Source organism: Mirounga angustirostris, unplaced genomic scaffold (genome assembly GCF_029215605.1).
Source record: "Mirounga angustirostris isolate CCGP_5_RB_7025 unplaced genomic scaffold, mMirAng1.0.hap1 SCAF_6, whole genome shotgun sequence".
Lineage (NCBI taxonomy): Eukaryota > Metazoa > Chordata > Mammalia > Carnivora > Phocidae > Mirounga > Mirounga angustirostris.
Window position 1 is genome coordinate 72,357,013 of NW_026991714.1, and position 21,577 is coordinate 72,378,589.

General features: G+C 38.9%; 1 protein-coding gene across 8 annotated transcripts in view; it reads left to right on the forward strand.

The window, feature by feature from the left end:
• PCDH15 (protocadherin related 15) overlaps nucleotides 1-21,577 on the forward strand; it is a 794,976-nt gene that overhangs the window by 331,278 nt on the left and 442,121 nt on the right. For all 8 annotated transcript variants that reach the window (XM_045877695.2, XM_045877694.2, XM_045877690.2 and 5 more), the window contains one exon: nucleotides 9,952-10,122. In XM_045877695.2, the coding sequence (XP_045733651.1) occupies nucleotides 9,952-10,122 (171 nt within the window). The remainder of the gene's footprint in view (nucleotides 1-9,951; nucleotides 10,123-21,577) is intronic.

The following is a 21,577-nucleotide window of genomic DNA, read 5'->3' on the forward strand; positions in this document are numbered from 1 at the left end:
GGATCATGTAGGGGCTCCTGGGTGACTCAGTCAGTTAAGCGTAAGCATCTGACTCTTGATTTGGGCTCAGGTCATGATCTCAGGGTCCTGGGATGGAGCCTTGTGTCTGGCTCCGCACTCAGCTGGGAATCTGCTTAAGATTCTCTCCCTCTGTCCCTCCCCCATTGCTCACATACTCTTTCTCTCTCAAATAAATAAAATCTTTTAAAAAATGGATAATTTAAAAATGGAATTACCATGAGAAACTTATGTTTATTATGAATGTATAAGCATATACTTTTAATCTTACTAAATAGCACCATATTATTTTCCAAAGTATTACAACACATCACTCCCCCCCAACAAATGGTAAAGAATTCTTCATTGCCTCTACATCTTAGACACATAATTTACTTAAAACGGTGGGTTGTTGGAACTGAAAAGCTGACTCCTACTTGCTTAAGGACCGATTGTGGGTCTCTTCCCAGCTCCAAGTTCAATGACCTCACATTTGTGGTCATGGTGGTAGAGCCTAGAGTATGGAAAGTGACAAATGCTACAAATCAGAGCTTCTTCTCTCAGAGAGATGGTTGTTAAACATGGACTGCTTTGTATATGCCAACGTCTATGTCGGGGAGCAAGAATCCCTATCCTCTCCAAAGGTCCTTCTAGCTGGACTCAGGATCAAATTGACATGAGACAGATTCACAGACAAAAATCAAATATAATAGGTGTATGTATGGGGAATCCACACAGATGTGGAAATTCCAAAGGCATTCAGGCAGGATGAGGTCTGTGTGTCATCCTGAACTAGGGAGAAGGGGGTGGGAGTCTGGGGCTTCAGAGGAAAGGGATGCACTTCATAGGATGATAAGAAAAGCATGTATCTGATAATTAGATGTTTGCCCTACCATACAGGTGGGTCACTCAGATAAAATTTATCTCTGTTAATAACCTTTATTCTGGGAGACCCCAATTTAGGTTCTTCTGTGTGGTTAAGAGAAGGACAGAATTTATCTTGAGTCTGCACAGTCTCAGGTGCCTTCAGCTCACAATATGCCAAAGTTGTACATTTGCCAGGGTGGGCTGTCCTGAACCCCTTCATCTATATAATTTATATTTTTATATTTATATAGAATCATGAAATCCACAGACTGTTATATGTTTCTGATTACATTTTTATATTCTTTGGGTTTTTTAACTATTGTCAATGGTATGTAAATCAATGTACATTGTAGATTATGTACATTAAAACCTGCATTATTCTCTTCAAGTCATAAAGAGAGTGGAAATATGAGCGATTGATTTTGATTTTAAAGTAGATGGTACCTAAGAGGGTAGAGGTCTGATGATAAATTACTGAAATCACTGTTTGGATCTGGCTTCACTTATGGTACAAAGATTTGATTGATGTGCAAAGGAAACTATTCAAATTTCACATAATTAGGAAGTTTCTTTTTATCCATGTGGGCATGTTGTTACTCTTAAATAAGCCGGGAGAGTTTTGGTTAGCATAAATAAGAAAACTTGTCACTCATTTTATTGAGAATATTTGCAACATTATTACCCATGGTTCATTTTAAATATGAATATGCAATGAGGGAATGATTATTTCTAGAAAACAGAAGGAAAAGAAATCTAAAAAAGAAAGTTCAGAGATACCCAGAGATCAGTGGGTTTTCTTTCTATTGAAATGTCCAATATAGTCTGTACCACAAACTCCAATTTTTTGATATATTACCCTAAATCACAAAGGAATCAAACTCATCTCTTTATACATAGATATTATTCAAAACCAGCTCTCTTTTGTATTAGCATTATCCTGACAGAAATACTAAGGATTCTTAGGTACTCAAGAGCTCTTGATTAATTGTCAGAAAGAAAAACTTTACATTTAATTTAGAATCATAGCCAGGGTAATTTCTAAGTTACCTTATCAATAACAGGGCAAATTTAATATTTTCTCCAGTATCAAAAATCTAGAATAGGGACACTAGTTGTCTTTCATAATAAGATATTATATAATTCCTAAAAATACTATTTCTTTCTTATCTCTGTCTTTTCTCTTAATACTATGAATATTCAGAACAGTATGTAAACATTATAATTATATGGGCTTGGATGTAAAAAAAATCACTTTGTACACTTTTGGATATCAATTTATGTAAACAACTTTTCAAAACTAGCCCCCACTCTGACCTTCCCTCACCTCTACTTCCTACTAATTGTGGAATAAGTCCTAAATTGTACACCCATTGTTTTTAGCTCTGCCTATTTCCTGGGTGTATTCTGGGGAATAAGAGTGAAATAGGAAGATGATGCTTGATGGTTAACAAATATAAAATGTTCCAGTTGTAAAGACACGTAAGCATGTGGAGATGTAAAATATCATGCTCTTCTATCTACTAGTATGCATGAAAATTAAGGAAAATTAGGTAAGCATTTCAAACAAACAAACAAAAAAACACTTTCAAGAAAAAAAAACTCACTTCTAAAATGGTTTAGACCTACACAATCTTGTTGCTTATTTTTTCTCGTTTGCATAAAGGAATCTAACAGAATCAAGTTACTCTAGGATAAGTTTTAAATTTTCAGTCGGTGATATCCCATCTATCATCGGTGGACAGAAGCAAGACAAACACCTCCCTGGTCTTCAGTAACTGCGTCAGGGTTAGAAGACTCAGGGCAACTCTAATTATGTTGCAATTTTTTTTCTTTCTCTACTGCAAATACCTGATAAGGTAATGAGAGAGTCTTTAATATATGTATCAATGGGTCAGTCTAGTAGGTGCTTCTAGCCATTTTTTTTTTTTTAATCTGCAAACCACTTGAATACTGAGTATGTAAATGTTGGAAGTCTCTATTCTGAGGTTCCTATGGCTCAGCAAGAAATCAGAAGATCAGCATGCCTGTTCCATACTCACTTTAAAACCGAGATTAGTGTAATTTCATAGTATTGGGTAGAGTCTACATCATTCCTGGCCCCACTCCAAACAACCAATATTTAACTTAATACGCTTCTAAATAAGAGCAGGTACTGAGTGCATTAGAAATTAGCATTTATCTCATTTGATCAAAGAATCATGGGCAATTAAACCATTTTACAGCAAGAAAGCCTTTTAATTGGGATAAAGGGATTGAAGCCTCACTTATCATCTGACAGAGGTGTTTTATTGCCTTAACATTGTCATAGTGTAAATATTTGAAATTTTACAAAAAATGTGCTTGGTAAAAAGTGCAGATTGTGACAATGAATTAGTTATCTCCGAGCTATTTCTAAAAGTAAATATCTTTGAAGTTCTCTGTGCTTAAAAAGAAATTAGTTTTTCCTTGCAAAGTATTGATGAAAATTTCTACTTATTTAGTAAATAATTCATTCAAAGACAGCGGGTGTCTGTGCTGTGCTTGCGTATGTCCTAATATGATCCCGAAGAGTTTGTACATCGTGTTGCCATCATCTGGGGCCAGAGGACTGGAGGCTTTGAATAAAGATGCTAAAGATTCCAGGACCATGTCAGTGTGGCTTTCCTGAGAAACACTGATGGAATGTTCCAGCTAGGTCACATCCCACACTTTCCTGAATATTTCTTATGGCTTTCTTGATTCAGTGTTGAAGATACATGTGTGCTTTTAAATTCTGGCATTTCAGCTTTGATGCTGGATTGTTCTTTGTATCACCTGCAATTCCTTGCACAGCTGAACTCACAATCGTTAAATAGTGACTTGTTTTTATGGCATCTAATTAAAGGTTTCATGTAAGGTTACAAAGTGTAAGTGATATGTGAAAGAATAATACACATTGAGAAAATACAAAGTAAACAAACTTGAATAACTTTTAAGAGATATATTCTTGCTTGCCAGTTATAGTTATAGTTTCTAAATCAATGAAATATTGTCTTATTTTTAAATATTTTAAAATGAAAAATATCTTAATCTCGTAAAGGAAATAAGAAATGAATGAAGTGGGAGAAAGGAATTGGGGGGGTAGTTTTTAATATGTTTTGGATTCTCACATAGCAATGAATGGAAATATAGACTTCAGGAAATCATATAAAACATTCATGCAAGTAATTATGTTTTATTTATACCACTCCCAATTTAGAATGGTATTTCTTTTATCTAGAACAGTCTTGAGCAGTAACATTTTACTAGAAAGAGCAAAAGGTTCTTTTCATTTCGGTTTTTATCTGAATTGCCAGGGGCTATGTTTTAGATGAATTTTTTAGATCAAATTTGGTTCTAAACTAGGAGAAGTACTAAGGTTTTCCATGGGTTTACACGAGAGCAGTGTTCCGGAGACCTACTTCCATTTTTCCTTATGTTTTATAATAAATTTTAACAACAAATTGTAGGGAGGCTCCACATGTGTAGAGAGGCAGCTGGTATCTTTTCAGTGCTACCTGTCTGTTTATAGAAATGAAGAGGAGCAGGATACATCACCCCAAAATACACCTCCCTGGCATAAGGATTATTTTAGGCTGATTATGTTTTCAAACCAGCAAACAGAGGAGCTCTGAAAACCATGTTGAAACCCTTCCATGTTGGAAGAGCACTTTGCACTTAGACAGGAAGTCTCCACCTGCAAGGGCATCCCTCTCCCACCAGGAAGATGAGAATGAGTGAATCTGGACAAGCTCCCATGTGTGGGGAGGGTCTGGACATGCTCCTGCAAGACAGCGACTCCCGTGTTGACTGTGCTTTGCCTGAAAACCTGGCTCTCCCCTGCCCCCACATCTTCTTTAGTCTTTAGCTGGAGTTGGTATTTAAGGTGATAGCTTTGGCCATTTGGGGGAGTTACTCAGTTTTCCTGGTATCTGTGTGTCTACAGTAGGTGTACATATCATTAAACTGCTTGGGCTTTTTTCCTGCTAATCTGTTTTCTATTACATGAGGTCTCAGCCAAGAAGCTAGAAGGGTGGAGAGAAAATTATTTTTCTTCCCTGACAGTCTACATTATGTATTTTGGGAATGATACATACACCCACCCTTATTCACTTGTACCCATATGATGGAGTAGTGACAATGACCCAAAGAGGTAGAGAACAGTGAGATTTGTTGCCGACAGACTGAAGGAAAGATTTTGGATAAACACCCTACTCTGTCTACTACAGTGACTTGGTGATGGCATATGAGGGGTAACCTTGTGTGGCAAAGAAGTGTAGAAATACTGCTTCTGAGTATGAAAACATTTTGCCACATCCATACCATGTAAAATGTAAATTATCTAATATTTTTTATAAACTTAGGTTGATTTGGTCTTTTGAAAGACTTCATCCCAAGCAATCATAATTTTAAAATGGTAAGTTTGATAAGCCAGTTGTAGTTTTTTATTTTATTTTATTTTATTTTATTTTATTTTATTAGCCAGTTGTAGTTTTTAAAATTTAAAATAAATCCATGAATTTATGCCAAATTAAGATTTTCAACAAAATAGTGGTTGCTGGGGGGAGATGGGCAAACGGGTGAAGGGGAGTGGGAGATACAGGTTTCTTGTTATGGAATTAATAAGCCATGGAAATAAAAAGCAAAGCATAGGAAATACCATCAATGATATTATAATGATGCTGTGTGATGGGAGATGTAGCTACACTTGTGGTTAGCACAGCATAACATTACATGTTGAATCACTATAGTACATCTGAAACTAATATGTCTTCAATTAAAAAAAAAGATTTTTCTATATGTACTCACATTTCATACATGTAAACAGTATATATATATTTTTAAGATTTTATTTATTTATTTGACAGAGAGAGACACAGCGAGAGAGGGAACACAAGCAGGGGGAGTGGGAGAGGGAGAAGCAAGCTTCCCGCCGAGCAGGGAGCCCGATGCGGGGCTCGATCACAGGACCCTGGGATCATGACCTGAGCCAAAGCTAGACGCTTAACGACTGAGCCACCCAGGCGCCCCGAAACAGTATAATTTTAAAGGCTAACTTGTGGACCACCAAAATTATCTCACGTATCATTTAGTGTTCGTACTGTACTTTCAACTGTTTTGAATATAATGACCAGACAGGGAAAATTTACAACAATTAAAGAAGGACTTCTTAAAAATCTGTATACCTGGGGCGCCTGGGTGGCTCAGTCGTTAAGCGTCTGCCTTCGGCTCAGGTCATGATCCCAGGGTCCTGGGATCGAGTCCCACATCGGGCTCCCTGCTCAGCGGGAAGCCTGCTTCTCCCTCTCCCACTCCCCCTGCTTGTGTTCCTGTTCTCGCTGTCTCTCTCTGTCATATAAATAAATAAAATCTTTAAAAAAAAAAAAATCTGTATACCTGTAAATTCAGTCAATCATAATTATTACTCTAATCTTGTCATTAATCTCAATTATAGTTTCCCCTTTTTTGAGAAGGGGGAATTATATTTTCCTCCATGCTCTTCCATGTACTAATTGGGGACTTGCAGATTGCACTGACAAAAGACAGAGTAACAGGGCAAAATCCTTCCCATGCATATGCGGCAAACAGGAATGGCTCCCTGAAATGCTAAGGACCCTGGTCTGCAACCTACCTTTCTGGGGAAGCAGGGAGAAGAGGTTTCTGTGGGAACACATGAGTTTCTAATGAGAATGAGCAGGAGATAAGAATGTTGTGATAACGTGTGTTCATGTAGGAGTTACTGTTTGCTAGTTCGGTTTGTTTTCCTGATGGCCATAACCATTCATGGCATCTTCGTTTCCAGAAGTTTCTGTTTTTTAGTGAGATAAAAGAAGACTTCTTTCTGTATATGTTCAATCTCAAATATCATTAAAATAGCCTTTATATCAACTCTGAAACTCTTAGTGGTCCTCACACTCTGGAAATTTAAACATTTTTCCCCACGATTTGACCACACTCTGTCTTATAATGGTTCTAAACACTACAGAAGCTGGAGTCCCAGAGTTATTGTATTCCTCAATGGTTGTATAGGCAAAATTCCACCAATAAAGATTTTTCAGCCTTCTGAGATTTTACCCTAGAACCCTTCCTTACAACATTTCTTGAGCAACAAGATTGGGAAAGAACATAACTGAAATGCAGAGTTGTGCACAAAGCTTGAGAGTATTTTTAACTGGTAAGCAAATATCGATGTCTGGTAAATGTCACACAGGAAAACACTAAGCAACATAAAATAAAATGTCAGTCCATTCGTATATTACTTTCTTAACATGCAGTGTAATATTAGTGTCAGGTGTACAATATAGTGATTCAACGCTTCCATACATCACCCCATGCTCATCATAAGTGCCCTCCTTAATCCCCAGCACCTGTTTCCGCTACCACCCATCCCCACTGGTAACCAAGTATATTACTTTAAAAAAAAAATCAATGAGGTAAATGCACATACCATAAAATTAGCCACTGTAAAGTGAACACTTCAGTGGCATTTGGCACATTGACACTCTTGTGCTTCCGCCACCTCTATCCGTCCCCCAAACATTTCATCCCCAAAAGAAGTCTTACACTCCTCAAGCCTTCTTTCCCCACCCCTGCTCTCTCAGCCCCTGGCAGTCACCAATGTGTCTGGATGGCTTTACCTATTCTGGATGTTTCATGTTTTTATCTGGTGTTTTTCACTTTGCATTAATGTGTGCAATGTTTATCCATGTTGTAGTGTATGTCAGTACTTCATTCCTTCTCGTGGCTGTGCCATTGTGTGTGTGTATCCCAAATGTGTGTGTGTGTATCCTATATATATATATATATATAACAAAATTTGTCTACCCATTCATTCATTGGTGGATATTTTGACTGCTGCTAACTTTTGGCTATGGTGAATAGTGCTGCTATGAACATGTATGTAAGTATAATTACTTTTTGGAGTTGTACAGAACAGAATTTGAAGGAGGCAGAAAAAAATGGAATAAGTTTTCAAAATAACAAAATGCTATGAAAGTAAAGACACTCTAGATTCCACCATAATGAACGACAAACCACCACCACTCTCACAGTAGGTGTTCTGGACAGAGATGACTTGGGTCCGATGTTTTTTCCTTGTGTCCTCCTGCTGAACTCTCTTTAGATACATATAATCAATGTAAATGAAATGTAATGTAATGAAATCACTTCTACTCTTGAACATGAGCTGCACATAGTGTTTTTTTCCCCCAAAGAAATGAAAAGGGAAAAAAGAGTAAATTGACAATGGGGAAATCTCATGAACACAGTCTCAACCAGGTGATCAAGGTTAGCATAAAGGATGAGTTGTGTTGATAATATATACTCTTGATATAATGTGCTGACAGGACACTGGACCTCTATGGTCTCCCTCCCCAAAATGCTTCCCCCCCGTCTGATCTTGAGACAAACATCAAAGTCCCCACTGAAGAACACTCTACAAGATGCCTGGCTAGTACTCAACATTGTCAAGGTAACCAAAAACAAGGGAAGTTGGAGAAATTTTCAGAGCCAAAAGGAGCCTGAGAAGACGTGATGGCTACATGTAGGCGGGTCCCGGATGGGATCCTGGGATGGAAAACGCACGTCAGAAACTAGCAATGTCTCTGCAGAAGGGATCATAGTTAGTAACAATGTATCCTCAAAGCAAAAAGTACTGGGCCAGCTGAGGAAGGAAGACCTTCCTGTTTCAATAAGAAGGACCAGGAATGCAGTCTGAGCTCAAGTCCACTGAAAGAAGGGCTAGAGCATTGCTAAGAGTCCAGATGGGAGTTCTCCTCACAAGAAATTTTTTTTTCTTTTTTTTTTTCTGTGCCTGTATGAGATGATAGATGCTAACTAAACCTATTGTAAAAATCCTTTCACGTATATGTATGTCAAATCATTACATTGCACACCCTAAACTCATGCAGTGCTATATGTCAATTATATCTCAGTAAAACTGGGAAAAACCAAACAAGGAAAACAAAAAATCCCTGCTCTCTTAGCAATACGATGTGTCGTGGGAAAGAGTGAAAGTTGAACAGATAATTGCCATAATTGCTGCAAGGTCACTCTTCCTAGAAACTGTAGTTTTAGAGTCCCAAAGAATGAAGAAGCAAAATAAAACAAGTATCATCTAGAAGCTCAGAAAACTAGGTTATTTCAGTGACAGCAATGCGCTCCCTGAAGACCAGCAGCGCTGGTCTCAAAATACCTGATAACAGAAATGCTTGTGTGAGCCATTAAACATTTCTCTGTTAAAAGTGCAGCAGACCTGCCAGGTTTTCTTCTCTTCCTTTTTTTCTCCCTTCATTTTACTTTTCTGAGAATTTGGGTTTTTTTGTTTTTTGTTGTTGTTGTTGCTTGTTTTTAGAAATAACCAAAATTTATCTAAAGTTTTTCTTTAAAAAAAAAAAAAAGATTTATTTATTTGGGAGAGTGTGAGCGAGAGGGAGAGAGAGAAAGAGTGTGAGTGAGAACACGAGTCAGGGAGGGACAATGGGAGAGGGAGAAGCAGACTCCCTGCTGAACAAGGAGCGCAATGTGGGACTTGATCCCCCGACCCTGGGATCATGACCTGAGCCGAAGGCAAACGCTTAATGACTGAGCTACCCAGGCGCCCCTAAAATTTGTCTACATTGCTTGAAACATCATCAAAAATCAAAGACAGAGCTGGGTGGGCATCGGGTAGAGGAATCAAGAGCCAACTGTGTTTGCTAAGTGGCCTTCTCAAAGGAAAAGTGACATTGTGTTGTACTTCAAGGATGGGAGATAGGTTCATACCTTGGAGCAAGCCTCCTATGGACCTTAGGCTCCTACCCTCCCATGGAGACTGAGAGGTGGGCGTCTGTCTTCTTTGGTGATTATGGCTCCCAGATCCTTGAGACGGAGTGCTGGATTATAAAACTGGCAGAAGTTTGAGCTGCAGGAAGATTGCCATCTCAAAGGGCAGAGAAAGAATGTACAGTCGCAAGTTTTCTAAAGTAAATGCCCTAAGAGTGGTTGGGGCCTATAATCAGGAAGAAACCTGTCTACCGTCTGGTCAAGCTGAAGAAAATGTTGGGTCCATCTCATTGTTTTTTGTGTTTCTTTTCCTTTTTCCTCTCATAGGACCGTGCACAAAATCTGAATGAGCGGCGAACCACCACCACCACCCTCACAGTGGACGTTCTGGATGGAGATGACTTGGGTCCTGTGTTTCTTCCTTGTGTCCTGGTGCCAAACACACCTGATTGTCGCCCACTCACCTACCAAGCCGCCATCCCTGAATTGAGAACTCCGGTAAATGTGCTCACATTCTTTCCCCTTCACTTATATCTCTTTATCCTCAGTGAGATCCAATTCTAGTAGTTTGTAGACATATTAGCTGAGAAGAGCAAACTTCACTATATGGACATTGAAAGGTATTTATGTCTAAAACCATTTTCAGAGAGTATGGCAAAATTTGGTGACCATGCATTACTGCATCATTTACAAAGTCCGAAGTGTGTCATGATGCATTCATTTGACACTGATTATTTTCTTTTCCACCTATAAATCATAACCGAGTTCAGTTGCCAACCTGTTCTAGGAAACTCCAAGAAATAGCTTCAGCATTTCCTTAAGTTCACCAAATCAACAAACATAGAGTCCTAAGTCAGGAGACACACGGGCCAACAGGATACTTGTCAGCCTTTAACATCCTACGATGTTATTGGAGATTGCACTTAGCTGTTTGGAGGTGGAAGCTAATGAATCCCAAATGCAAATATCTATCCCTTAAAGATGTGTTTTAAAGAAGCAGAAACGTAAGGCATGGATATGTATCTGGCATGCTCGATTTTGCTTCTGTTTTGTTTTTGTTTTTGCCTCTTTTTAAAAATTCTAATAGAGCTCTAAGTCACTGTTAGCCTGGAATTCACACCTCGGACCTAGCTGGGTGATAAATATTTATACCTAAAAATAAAAATTGTAAGGCAAATATAAACTAAAATATCAATTTCTCCCTTAAAAGTAAAAAAAAAATAATTCTCTTTTAGAGAAGCTAAATTCCTAGGGGGTGAATGTCTTTGCGGTTCCTCTGGAAAGCATTCAGCTTTCTGGGTGAGTAACGTGGCTCATGATGACAGAATTTATTGGAAGGTATTCAAATTTTTTTTTTTTTCTCAAACATGTAAGAACTGTGGTTTGGGGTATCCTCTCTGTATTTGAGATGTTTAAAATATAAAAAAAAAAAAAAAAAATTCCTTCTCCTAAGTGTAAATGACATTGCGTTCTATGCTTGCTAAGGATTCTTCTTATGCAATGTTGCATGTCTGATCCTTACTTTAAGATTTAGTAAATCTTAAATGGCTGAGATTCACTGTTGTGTCTTCCAGCATAAATAACTACTGGTCTAGTTGGCTTATGTGAAGAAAAAAAAAAAAAAAAAAAGCTGGAGAAAAAAAAGAATAAAAGTTACGATGTGCATTTAATGAAGAAAAGTATAATCGAATTTTCAGCTCTATGGAGTAAGTTTGAAGACAAAAGGCTAATGTAGAAATTGTGTGGACAAATAGTTGTAGATCACCTAAAGTTATATGTCATGATAGGATTTTGTGGAATATTCCAATAGGATGACTATTAATGATAGTGAACATTAATTTTTTTCTTGGAAAAACTTAATTGATATTATGAGGAAAAAATATTTTAAGTATTTATTTTTGAGTCGATTTATGTAGCTGTCATATCCATGAGGTCCCCAAGAGAAGGGGCATAGTGACACAGTGACTGGAATCGATGGCTCAGTGCGGTGATGCTAACGGTACTTGATAGCTTGAGGGAAGAGGCACAGGTCGCTGCCCCAGAAGCAGAGGGTATTGACTTTATAAAGCCCCTCATCCGTTCCTCTCTCTTCCAGATGGCCGATGGAGCATCTCTCTCATTCCCCTTCAGTGCACTATAGATGAGGCCATGCTCCATATTTGGGGGAATGAAAATAAATGGTACTAGGGACTGATGGTTATATAGATCGTTCCATATGTCATGAACTGGGCAAAAGTCTTCAGGGATATTAACTGCAATTCTGGTGGGTAGCTGCCACTCTTAAGGTCACTTGAGAGACGAGATCTCTAACATAGAGTTTATGTAACTTTTTATGGCCTTACAACGAATACATAAAAAACCGTTTTCTTTTAAAATCACGTCTCTTGAATTAATGTCCTGCTATAAATTCCAGAATGATCAAACTTTATGCTTCATCATCCCTTTTACTAGACTGACCCTTTCTTTAACATTCTGTGAAATGGAGAATTTTAATTTTACACATTTGAATAGTGATAGCAAATATTTATTTATTATAAAGGGTATATTTTTATTGCCACGTAGAAAAAATTATCTGTACTTGCAGAATTAAGCACCTGTTCTGATTATCAATCGCTGCATAAAACAATCACCAAAACCCAGTGGATTCAAATCACAGTTTTTAAATTTGCTCATAAAAGCTGCAGTTTGGGCGGACCCTGCTCCACGCAGCAGCAGCTGAGGATCCTTACCTGAGGCTTGGGTACCAATGTTAGAATGGTTCACTTGGCATGTGGATTCTGACTGTTGGCTGGAACCCAGCCAGGGCTGTGAGCAGAAGCTTCAGTCCCACTCCACGCGGGTCTCCCTCTGGCTGCTGGGGCTTCTCACACCAAGGCATTGGATTCAAGAACTAGCTTCCCAAGGGGATGAGGCAGGACTTGTAGGAATTGGCTTGCAATCTACAGTGTCCCTTCTGTTGTAGTTAAACCTCAGCCAGAGTCAAGGACTATCAGTAGGTACCATGTCCTGATAGGAGGAGTGTAGAAGTCACATTGTTAGAACATCTGGGGATGGAAATCTTATTGTGGCAGTTGTTGGAAACTGAAATCTCCCATGGTGCGGACATCAGGCTTCCTGGCTCTTTTCTGCATATGCCGCTTTGGACCCTCCCCACTCCTCCCCCACCCCCCACCCGGTTTCACAAGCGTTAAGAACTAGAGCCAGTTTTTGAGCTTCACATTCAAATTGCTGTGAAATTATGTCTTTCCTTTCCACTAAAAAAAAATTTCCTTTCTTAAAAGTTTCCTTTACATATTTTGCTAAAATTTCTGGAAATTTCAATAAATAAAATCTTGCTATTCAGGGCGAGAGAACTAACCATTTATGTCAGCTAAACAAGACATGATGATGGTAATTACATACTTGCGGATCCTTTTCTGAACTAATTCTTCAAATTTTGAAAGCTTTGACACCTGTTCACCTTCTGTGTTGATGTGAAATTTTCCACCAATTACCTCAGTGGTATTCTTGACTTGAAAAACCATTCTTAGTTCTGCCACAATGCATGCAGAATTTATCAGCTCACAAAAACTTTAAAAGGAAGTCTGGTACAGTGTTTAACTCATGAACCAGGATATAACAAAACTAAAAATCGACTATTTATTGAAATACAAATAACTATGTGTTTATAGAGAAACTTATTCAGTAACTGTTTTATCTGTTTTTCTACAACAGAAGATGGTCTTCACAGACACTAAGATTAATATTATATTGAATATGTAAATACATAGATCTGGTGTCTCTGGGGTACTAAAGTAATTTGTCATTCTGAAAATTTCTAAAAAATTCACTCACTAATTTGATAAGTATGTCCTGGCCCCCTGATGTATCCTCAGCTCTGTGCTAATTGAGGACATAAGTAGGATGAGATGAATCCTTTTCAATATTGTGTAAATTTATTCTCACTTTCTGACTCTATGAAGTTGTTATTATGCCTGTCTGGTTGAAGTTTCATGATGTTATGGAAAACTCCCGTAGATTTTGGAGAGTACAGAACCCTCAGCTCTGTTTGTTTTCTCTTGAAGTGCAAAGACACAGCAAATGCTCACACTTTCTTTTCTTTCATGATTGAACAGTTGATCCTGTTTGGTTGGTTGGTTGGTATTTTGCTGAGTAATTTGTCCCTGGAGAGAAACACTGTAGTATTAATATGATATAGATGTATTATCTGTGTGTTTCCTGGATGTACCTCCCTTTACTTAGTGCTTGCCAGAATGGTCATTAGGAGCTAGGATCCACACTCCAGTGAGCTCTTTGCATCCCTGTTGAGTTGGGTCCCAGGACTGTCTACCTACAAGCACCTGTATATAATCTGTCTCAAAGAACTCTGGTTTTCATGAAACTGTCAAAGACAGGCCCTCTGCTGTATTTATGGTGTTCTCCCCTTCCAGAGACACTTCCCCAGTTATTACGGGAGTGGCGGTGATCTGCAGTGATGGACAACATTGATACTTTCCTCTTGACTCATGCTCATTGAGCAATCCAGGAACGTCCTCCTCTCCTCTTTTATGAAGCTACCGGTTCTTCTTCTCCCCTCATGGCCCTGCTCTTGTTTCTCCTATATCTTTGATGGCTTGGTTTTTGGGTTTTTTTCTAAATAAATCTCTCTGCTTATTTTTTTTTTTTTTACTTATGTATTTGTTTAATTATTATTATTATTTTTTTGCTTACTCTTAAATCTTGGTGATTTTCCAGACTTCTATCCTTTGAAATTTTTTTCACTATAGTTTTCACTAAGAGTCATCAAACCATCAATAATAAAGGGTTCTATTTTTCTTCAAATAGGGATGATCTGTGTGTTGTGGGAGTGTGTTCTGACTTGGAATCTTTCCTGACCTCCAAGCTTGCATTTCTCACTTTTTCTAGATATTTTTATGTGTGTTTTCCACAGATGCCTCATCCTTTCTAATGTGTTCATCCTTCTCTTGTTCACCTCCTGTTACCCTTGAGGTCATTGTGGATTTGGACCTTTACTTCACTGACCCCTACACCAAACTCCATCAGTTTCCACAGATCCTTCTGCACTGTCTATAGGACATATGTGCAATGCCCAGTTCCACTGCCAAAATATGCATTGAAAGACATACTCTCCAGGCACCTGGGGGGCTCAGTCAGTTAAGCAGCTGACTCTTGGTTTTGACTCAGGTCACGATCTCAGGGTCCTGGGACCGAGCCCTGCATGGGATCTGCACTCAGTGCAGAGTCTGCTTGAGATTCTCTCTCTCTCCCTCTGCCTCTCCCCTGACTCGCATGCTCTCTCTAAATAAGTAAATAAATAAAATCTTTAAAAAAAAAAAAAGACATACTCTCAACTCTAGATGCCAGAGCATCATCTCCCTGAAGGCAGTTTTGTTTTTGAAAATATAATTCCGATCCAGTTGTTCACAGTTTAAAATAAAAAGCTTCAATATTCCCGTCATATACCAAATGAGCTCCCAAAGTGTTTCGCATGTCACTTAAAGCCATTTTACACCCGACCACCTTCCAGTCTCATGTCTTGTAACTTGCCTAGTGCAACCCAGCAGCCATGCAGAGCTTTGAGTCTGTGCCTGAACTTCTCCGAGAACTTGCCCCCCACCTCTCCACTTAGTTCCATGTATTAAGCTTGTATTTCAGGAAATATTTCAGGAAATATTATGCAAATATTAGCCATGGTACATGTAAGTTTTTCATACACTTAACAGTGTTTGCAAATGTGAATAGTGGCAAGCACTGTCCTACTTGGTCTTTATCTGTCCAGTAGAGTCTAATAGGTACTGTAGGGAAAGTAAGTGTATTTCCCTGTTGCTGGAGAGAGTTCTGGTTTCTAATTGTCCCAGCACATTGTTCATAATGCCTCCTTCAGACTTCTACTGCCAATAAGCCATGTTCCAAATATTAAATGGTCTTCTCGCAGTCTTTAGGCCAGTTATTTCAAAATGTGTTCTGTGGAGCTCTTTTTAAGGCAACACATTGATGGATTAAGAAAAGATTGGCAATTACCAGACTGCCCATAACCTTGTAATGAGAAGATTGTTTTGGAGGGTTGAAAGGGACAGTGAGAAACAACACATGTGGAGTGAACATACTACATCGTCTGCCCTTTCTTCCCCCACCAACTGTCACACACACGCTGCCAGCCGCAAACCATCAAAGCAGCTTCAGGTTCAAGGGAGGAAACATGAGCTAAATGCCAAACACACACAAAAAACTAGAATTTAGCAAATGTTGGTAGACTAAGGTTTTGTATTGTGGTAATTCTGAAGGTGCGATGTGAAATTATAAGTGAGCAAAAGAATCATTTGTTCTTTTCATCATTGGTCAAAATTTACATTGAATAGGCTCAACTGGTATTGTATCTCCATTTATCTGGAAAACAGTGTGGAGGTTCCTCAAAAAGTTGAAAATAGAGCTACCATATGATCCAGCAATTGCACTACTGGGTATTTACCCCAAAGATACAAAAGTAGGGATCCGAAGGGGTACGTGCACCCCGATGTTTATAGCAGCAATGTCCACAATAGCCAAACTGTGGAAAGAGCCAAGATGTCCATCAACAGATGAATGGATAAAGAGGATGTGGTATATATATACAATGGAATATTATGCAGCCATCAAAAGGAATGAGATCTTGCCATTTGCAACAACGTGGATGGAACTGGAGGGTATTATGTTGAGTGAAATAAGTCAAACAGAGAAAGGCATGTATCATATGACCTCACTGATATGAGGAATTCTTGATCTCAGGAAACAAACTGAGGGTTGCTGGAGTGGGGGGTGAGGTGGGAGGGATGGGGTGACTGGGTGATAGACACTGGGGAGGGTATGTGCTCTGGTAAGCGCTGTGAAATGTGCAAGACTGTTGAATCTCAGATCTGTACCTCTGAAACAAATAATGTAATATATGTTAAGAAAGAAAAAGAAAAAAAGAATGTAGCAGGAGGGGAAGAATGAAGTGGGGGAAATCAGAGGGGTAGATGAACCATGAGAGACTATGGACTCTGAAAAACAAACTGAGGGTTCTAGAGGCGAGGGGGGTGGGAGGATGGGTTAGCCTGGTGATGGGTATTGAGGAGGGCACGTTCGGCATGGAGCACTGGGTGTTATGCACAAACAATGAATCATGGAACACTACATCTAAAACTAATGATGTAATGTATGGGGATTAACATAACAATAAAAAAATTTTTAAAAATGTGAAGATACCTTCCAATATCTGGAACAATTAAAGACTGAAAAACAAGAGGAAGGATTGAGTTTATTACTATTAGTTAAAGGAAATAAGTCACTGTTCTCAGTAAAAGAAGGAAGTCTGACTCTTCGTATTCAAGAGTTTGTTCCAATACTATTTTAAATTAACACTGGAGATGTGTTTTCCTATGAAAAGCTATAAAGAGAAGAGGCACAGTATCTTGCAACTTGGACGTAATGTCTATAACTTTTTGAACATTTCTGGAACTCTGACGGGCAGTTTACAAAGGTGCTTGCTGTCATGATGTAAGACAGTTCATGAGAACTTGGAGTCCAACCTGAACCCTGCGTGATGTTGCAGATGTTCCTTAATATCGCTCAACAGTAGTTTGAATTTGTCCTCTCTAAAATGGGGTTAATAAAATCTAATCTATGGGATTTTGTGAGTTGTAGAAAAGAAGATTCATGCAGCACACTTAACTTGTTCCTAGCCAACAGTGGGGAGTTAGTAATATTAGCTCTTGATGTTTTCTTAAGATTTTATTTATTTATTTGAGAGAGAGTGTGGGAGAGAGAGATCACAAGCAGGGGGGAAGGGTAGAGGGATAAGCAGATTCCCCGATGAGCAGGGAGCCTGATGCAGGACTTGATCACAGGACCCTGGATCATGACCTGAGCCAAAGGCAAATGCTTTACCAACTGAGCCACTTAGGCGCCCCTTAGCTATTGATATTATTATCATTGCTCTGGAGTTCCTTCACCTGGCTGGGTCTTTACTCAGAGGCTCATGGAAGTAGCTAATTCACACTAGTTGTTAAATGTCTAGATAATTTTCAGTGAAATTGCAGCTTTAGAAGCTTGAGTTGTATATGTTCTGACTGTGGTATTCATAATTAATTCAGTATGGCCCTTAAAAAAAAATTCAGTACCTTTATTGAGAAGAGCAGTAGATTCATTTTTTAAGTAAACAGATTTGGCCCAGTCACCACTTGTGCTGAATTAATTGTGCCCTATATTATTGCTTTTGGAAGAGGCAGCAGCTGATGCAAAATGCCACAAGGTAATTCTGCGAGCCAAAAATATATCAATGGATCAAATTGTAAATGTGTGCCAGGGAAGTAAATATCCTGCTCTTTCTTTCTCTACGAATACAAAAACAATGGATTTCAGTAAGTTTCTCACGTTGTCCCACAAAAACCTTCTGTTCTGCAGAGGTGCCTCTCGGACTTCTACTGCCAATAAAGATGGGACTTCCATTCTGCCTAATATTTAAAATTCTGCTTTAGTTCCACTTGCTAATTTAAATATTTTTTTTCATTATTTATTTCAATTTAAAAAGGATTGGTTGCTAATTGTAAATTAAGAGGAAATTTTTTTTAAATTATACACATTAGACATTGGAACCCATTAATCCTCAAAGACCGATTTCCAGGATGTCCATTAGTAATGTGATGCATGTCTTTCCAAATATCTGGAGCCTGTTGGAGGCAGTTTGAGTTTGTGGGTTGTTGTTCTTGGTTTTTGTTTTTGTTTTTCAAACAAACCAAATGACTCTGACCCATAGAAAAGCAAAGTAGGGGGTGTTCACTGGGACCTCCCAGAATCACCTGGTGGATTGTTTAAATGGGTTCGTAATGGATATTAGAAAGCACAAGACACATCTCTGTGTTGTGGGTGGAGGGGCAGGATCATGTGGTCTGGGTGGACTAGGGGGCAGGATGTACTTCTGTGACCTCTACTCAGATGCATAGTCACAGGAGACAACACATGCTTGACCTAGCTTGAACCACATGCTCGCTCTTTGTCTAGAAGGGATAGAGTCTGTGATGGTTACTTTTATGTGCTAACTTGGCTTGGCCATGGGACCCAGATATTTGGTGAAATATTTCTGGATGTCGCTTCCAAGGCATTTTTCACATGAGATTAACATTTAAATCAGTACAGTTTGAGTAAAACAGATTATCCTCTATAATATGAGTAGGCCTCATCTAATCAGTTGAAGGCCTTAAGAGTAAAGACTCACTTTCCCCAAAGAAGAGGGAATTTTGCCAGCAGATCGTCCTTGGTCTCAAACTGTAATATCAGTTCCTTGGCTCTTCAGCCGGCTGACTTGCCCCACAGATTTTGGACTTGGCAGCTTCCACAATTGTTGCATGAGCCCATTCCTTAAAATGAATCTCTCTCAATCTCTCTCTATATAAATAGATGTATAGATAAATAGATAGACATAGCTGTTGTTTAATCTCTCTCTCTCTGTCTCACTTTCTGGGGAGTAGTATACACACTCATCCTATTCTGTCCTTTTCTGTTTCTCTGGACAACCCTAATACTGAGCCCCTGATGAAACTGTCCAATAGGCAAAGGTAATTTCTCCAAAAAGACAGAGATACCATTAAGAAGGGGAGATGGATCCTGGAGAGCTGAAAACCCACAGATGTAAGGCAAGTATACAATCAAGCCAACACAAATTCTTACCTAGAGTCCAGAATGATATTAAAAAAAAAAAAAAGACATCAGATGACATCACTTCCCTGCTTCGATGCTATGATAGATTTTTTCACTAAATGATTGTATCTGACTATCTTCTTATAATGCTTATTATAGTCCTACCAGTCTTTTATCACTGACTGTGTAGACTCAATCCTTGTGAACCCCAAAATTCATATGAACAAACCTGATTACCAGTGTGATGCTGTTTGGAGGCAGGGCTTTGGGGGGAGATTGGGTCCTGGGCAGAGCCAACATGAATGCGATTGGCACCCTTATAAAAGAGAGCCCTCCCCCCTCTCCCAAGGGAGGACACTCCCAAGTGTGTGTGTGGTTACAAGATGGTGGCCTTCACAGACGCCATCTGTGAACCGGGAAATGGGCCCTCACCAGACACTGGTCTGACAGCGCCTTGTTCTTGGGCTCCCAGCCTCTGGAACGGAAAGCAAGAAACGTCTGTTCTTCACAAGCCTCCCAATCTATGGCACATAATCTGTTACGGCAGCCCAAATGGACAGATACTGACCTCATCTTCCACCTGGTCCAGGCCTTCCTTCTGTCCTCTGTCACGTCATGCTCTTTCAGTTGAGGGCATGCACCCTTTTCTGCCTCTTTCTGGAATGTTCTCTTCTGATACTGTCCTTTGTCTGGCTCTTGTAGTTATTTGGTTTCAGCTCAAAAGTCACCTCCTCAGAGAAGCCTTCCCTGACCACAGAGTCTAAAGTATCTTGCCTCCCTCATGGATTTGGTAATGCACGACCTTGTTTTATTTTGTGCAGATCAGTTGGCTAGGTGGAAATGTTTTGTACATTTATTTGTTTGCTTGATTATTGTCTGTCTGGTTCCTTGGATATCTACATACACTATGAATAGGACCTTGCCTATCTTCTTTGCTATCTTACCCAAACTCCTAAAACAGTGCCTCAAATGTAGGATGCTCAGTAAATATTTAATTATTTGGAATAAATTGCAATTTTCATTTTCATGAAGATATGTCTTTATAAATAACTGCATAAAAATAATAGCTGTGGGGCGCCTGGGTGGCCAGATGGTTAAGCGTCTACCTTCGGTTCAGGTCATGATCTCAGGGTCCTGGGATTGAGCCCCGTGTCAGGGTACCTGCTCAGTGTGGAGCCTACTTCTTCCTCTCTCTCTGCCCCTCCCCCTATTTGTGTGCTCTCTTTCCCTTTCTCTAGTGAATAAATAAAATCTTAAAAAAAAAAAGCTGCATAGTATGTCTTTGTATGAATACACATAATTTATCTCTCTTTTTTAAAGATTTATTTATTTGAGAGAGCACACGTGCAAGTGGGGGGAGGGGCGGAGAGAGAGAGGGAGAGAAGCAGACTCCCCACTGAGCATGTGGCTCCATCTCAGAAACATGAGATCATGACCTGAGCTGCAATTAAGAGTCAGACACCCAACCAACTGAGCCACATAAGCGCCCCACTTTACCCCTATTTACCTCTTTTATGTTTTAGAATTTTGTATATAGCTTTACTTGAAAAAAAAATTTAAAAAATATCTACATAAATGTTATTCTCTTATAAGAAGTTATTTTTCATCTAGTATGTTTTCTTATGAGCAAAATCAACTTCATGTCACATATCCCTTTGCTTAGTTCCTCTTGATAATAATTAATAATGAGGGACATGATAATGTATTTCAATAGTTTAAACTGTCTTGAGGTGTGCATCTGGCCACAATATGATAATAAAATGTGGAGTTCAACTCAGTGAGGTCACCACAAAAATAATTAAGTAAATAATCTAGGAAACGTGATAAATACAGCTGGTAAGATTTTCACATGCAGCTTTGTTTTTTAGAAACCTCAAGTATATGGAGCTTGCTTTTGGGTAAAGTTTTTTCTGGAAGCTTATTATTTCTCTGCCACCACAGCTCTAAGCCAATTTGATTTGTAGGCAGCCTAACAACAATCCCTCTGCTTTGCAATTTATTTACTAACATCATCTGCAAAGATACTCAAAGGAGAAAGATAAATAGACCATGGAAAAAAACATCTGATTTATTTACTCCCCAAGTGACATTAGGTCATGATGCCTTCAAGACCTTCAGAAGAAATCTCATATAAGCCACTGTCACCTCCTGTCCCTCCTTTCGCTTTCCTATAGCCATCCTTCACCTGGCAGTCAGGGTGATCTTTTAAAAGATCAATCAGCTCAAGTCACCTTTGTGCTTAAAATACTCCAGTGACTTCTGATTATGGTGGGAATAAAATCCCAGTGGCAGAATGTGG